The 3,204-nt window shown below is 47.4% G+C and overlaps 1 protein-coding gene across 1 annotated transcript; it reads left to right on the top strand.

Moving 5' to 3' along the window:
• The first annotated feature begins 245 nt into the window (after positions 1 to 245).
• LOC311493855 (protein NLRC3-like) lies at positions 246 to 2,365 on the top strand. Its single transcript, XM_084552640.1, has 2 exons — positions 246 to 367; positions 534 to 2,365. Exons 1-2 carry the CDS (start codon positions 313 to 315, stop codon positions 2,324 to 2,326), a joined length of 1,848 nt encoding a protein of 615 aa, XP_084408766.1. The 5' UTR covers positions 246 to 312; the 3' UTR covers positions 2,327 to 2,365.
• The last annotated feature ends 839 nt before the right edge of the window (positions 2,366 to 3,204 follow it).

Genomic DNA, 3,204 nt, shown 5'->3' with positions numbered 1-3,204 from the left:
CATTTACAACAACTACTTTCCATCATCTCCATGCTGCACTTAGTAGACCAGTGGATTGTCAGTGTGTCCAACATGGATCTGATGTTTGTCTCCATGATTTCAGTCTGCTTGTGTCATTCATATGGTTTTCTGTTCCAGCTGCTGGAGGACAACATCATCACTTTTGTGAAGAACCAGCTGAAGAAGATCCAGAAGGTTCTGAGTCCAGATTACCCAGAATGCTCAGAGAGTCAGAGGGAGGATGAGGAGGTGTTGGAGGGTGAGGATGAAGAGCAGAGGAGGAGCAGCAGAGATTTATTTGTGAAGATCACAATGAACTTCCTGAAGAGAATGAAGCAGGAGGAGCTGGCTGACTGTCTGCAGAGCAGTAAGAGGATTTCTCTAAACATTGAAGCTGCTGGAGAAATGGGACATTTACTAATGTCTCCAGAGATGAACCAAGATATATTCACACACTCATTCTTTAGAGCAATGACATGTTGTATTTACTGGAGAGTTTATTCATTCATCTTACTTCTTGTTTCTTCATTCAGAACTTGAAGCTCATGAATTTTGTGGACGTAAAGTTAAATCTACTCTGAAGGAGAAGTTCCAGTGTGTGTTTGAGGGGATTGCTAAAGCAGGAAACTCAACCCTTCTGAATGAGATCTACACAGAGCTCTACATCACAGAGGGAGGGACTGCAGAGGTCAATGGTGAACATGAGGTCAGACAGATTGAAACAGCATCCAGGAAACCACACAGACCAGAAACAACCATCAGACAAGAAGACCTCTTTAAAGCCTCACCTGGAAGACATGGACCAATCAGAAGAGTGATGACAAAGGGAGTGGCTGGCATTGGAAAAACAGTCTTAACACAGAAGTTCACTCTGGACTGGGCTGAAGACAAAGCCAACCAGGACATCCTCTTCATATTTCCACTGACTTTCAGAGAGCTGAATGTGTTGAAAGAGAGAAAGTTCAGCTTAGTGGAACTTGTTCATCACTTCTTTACTGAAACCAAAGAAGCAGGAATCTGCAGCTTTGAAGAGTTCCAGGTTGTGTTCATCTTTGACGGTCTGGATGAGTGTCGACTTCCTCTGGACTTCCACAACACTGAGATCCTGACTGATGTTACAGAGTCCACCTCAGTGGATGTGCTGCTGACAAACCTCATCAGGGGGAAACTGCTTCCCTCTGCTCGCCTCTGGATAACCACACGACCTGCAGCAGCAAATCAGATCCCTCCTGAGTGTGTTGACATGGTGACAGAGGTCAGAGGGTTCACTGACCCCCAGAAGGAGGAGTACTTCAGGAAGAGATTCAGAGATGAGGAGCAGGCCAGCAGGATCATCTCCCACATCAAGACATCACGAAGCCTCCACATCATGTGTCACATCCCAGTCTTCTGCTGGATCACTGCTACAGTTCTGGAGGATGTGTTGGAAACCAGAGAGGGAGGAGAGCTGCCCAAGACCCTGACTGAGATGTACATCCACTTCCTGGTGGTTCAGACCAAAGTGAAGAAGGTCAAGTATGATGGAGGAGCTGAGACAGATCCACACTGGAGTCCAGAGAGCAGGAAGATGATTGAGTCTCTGGGAAAACTGGCTTTTGATCAGCTGCTGAAAGGAAACCTGATCTTCTATGAATCAGACCTGACAGAGTGTGGCATCGATATCACAGCAGCCTCAGTGTACTCAGGAGTGTTCACACAGATCTTTAAAGAGGAGAGAGGACTGTACCAGGACAAGGTGTTCTGCTTCGTCCATCTGAGCATTCAGGAGTTTCTGGCTGCAGTCTACATGATCCACTGTTACATCAACAGGAAGACAGAGGTGCTGGAGGACTTCCTGGGAAGAAACTACAATAACTCACCTCTGGATGAATTTCTGAACAGAGTCATGGAGGAATCCCTGGAGAGTAAAAATGGTCACCTGGACCTGTTAGTTCGCTTCCTTCATGGCCTCTCTCTGGAGTCCAACCAGAGACTCTTAGGAGGTCTGCTGGGTCAGACAGAGAACAGTCCAGAAATCATCCAGAGAGCCATCAACAACCTGAAGAAGATGAACACTGATAAAATCTCTCCTGACAGAAGCATCAACATCTTCCACTGTCTGATGGAGATGAACGACCTCTCAGTTCATCAGGAGATACAAAAGTTCCTCAAGTCAAAGAACAGATCAAATAAGAAACTCTCTGAGATCCACTGCTCAGCTCTGGCCTACATGCTGCAGATGTCAGAGGAGGTTCTGGATGAGTTGGACCTGTATCAGTACAACACATCAGATGAGGGACGACGGAGACTGATCCCAGCTGTGAGGAACTGCAGAAAGGCTGAGTGAGTCCTGATGTGATCATTAACAGAATCAGTCAGTGGAGATTAGTAGTTTAGTTCTTCAGACGTTCTCATTCTTCTTCAAACAGTGTTCCACTTGTTCACTGCAAACATCACAGATAGATAGATAGATAGATAGATAGATGGGGGGGGGGGGGGGGTAGTTGTATATGTACATACATTTACAGTGTTTAGCAGCTACATGAATAAAGTGCAGTGGTATTTAAAGCCCAGTTAAGGCTCAGAGTTGAGCAGGCGGATGGCATGGGGATAAAAACTCTTCTTCAGCCTCTCAGTCTTTGTCCTCAGGCATCGGAAACGCCGGCCTGATGGTAGTAGAAATTAGAGAGAGTGTCCGGGGTGACTGGGCTGTTTCAGGATCTTTGTGGCCCTTAACGTGCAACGTTTGGTGTAAATGTCCTGCAGGGGGGGGGGGGGGGTTCTGATGGTCCGCTCCGCTGAACGGACCACCCTCTTGAGGGCCAGGAAGTCCTGCCTGGTGCAATTTCCCATCCAGGTAGTGATGCTCCCACACAAGATGCTCTCGATGGTGTAGGTGTAAAAGTTCCTGAGCACCTTGAGAGGGAGCTTAAAGTCTCTGAGGCGTCTGAGGTGGTAGAGACGCTGTCTGGCCTTCTTCACGATGATGTTCAGATGGTGAGTCCATGACAGGTCCTGTGAGATGGTCACTCCCAGGTATCTGAAAGTGTCCACTCTTTCTACCTCAGAGCCACAGATAATGAGTGGATGGAAGTCCCTCTGCTGTTTCCTGCTGAAGTCCACAATCAGTTCCTTTGTTTTGCTGTCTATGTTCAGCAGGAGGTGGTTCTCCCTGTACCAGTCCTCCAGGTGGGACACCTCCCTCCTGTAGGCTGTCTCGTTGTT

The sequence above is a fragment of the Chelon labrosus genome, assembly GCF_963514085.1.
Source record: "Chelon labrosus genome assembly, chromosome: 10".
Classification (NCBI taxonomy): Eukaryota; Metazoa; Chordata; class Actinopteri; order Mugiliformes; family Mugilidae; genus Chelon; species Chelon labrosus.
Note: the sequence above shows the minus strand (reverse complement) of the source record. Positions and strands in the feature narration are given on the sequence as shown.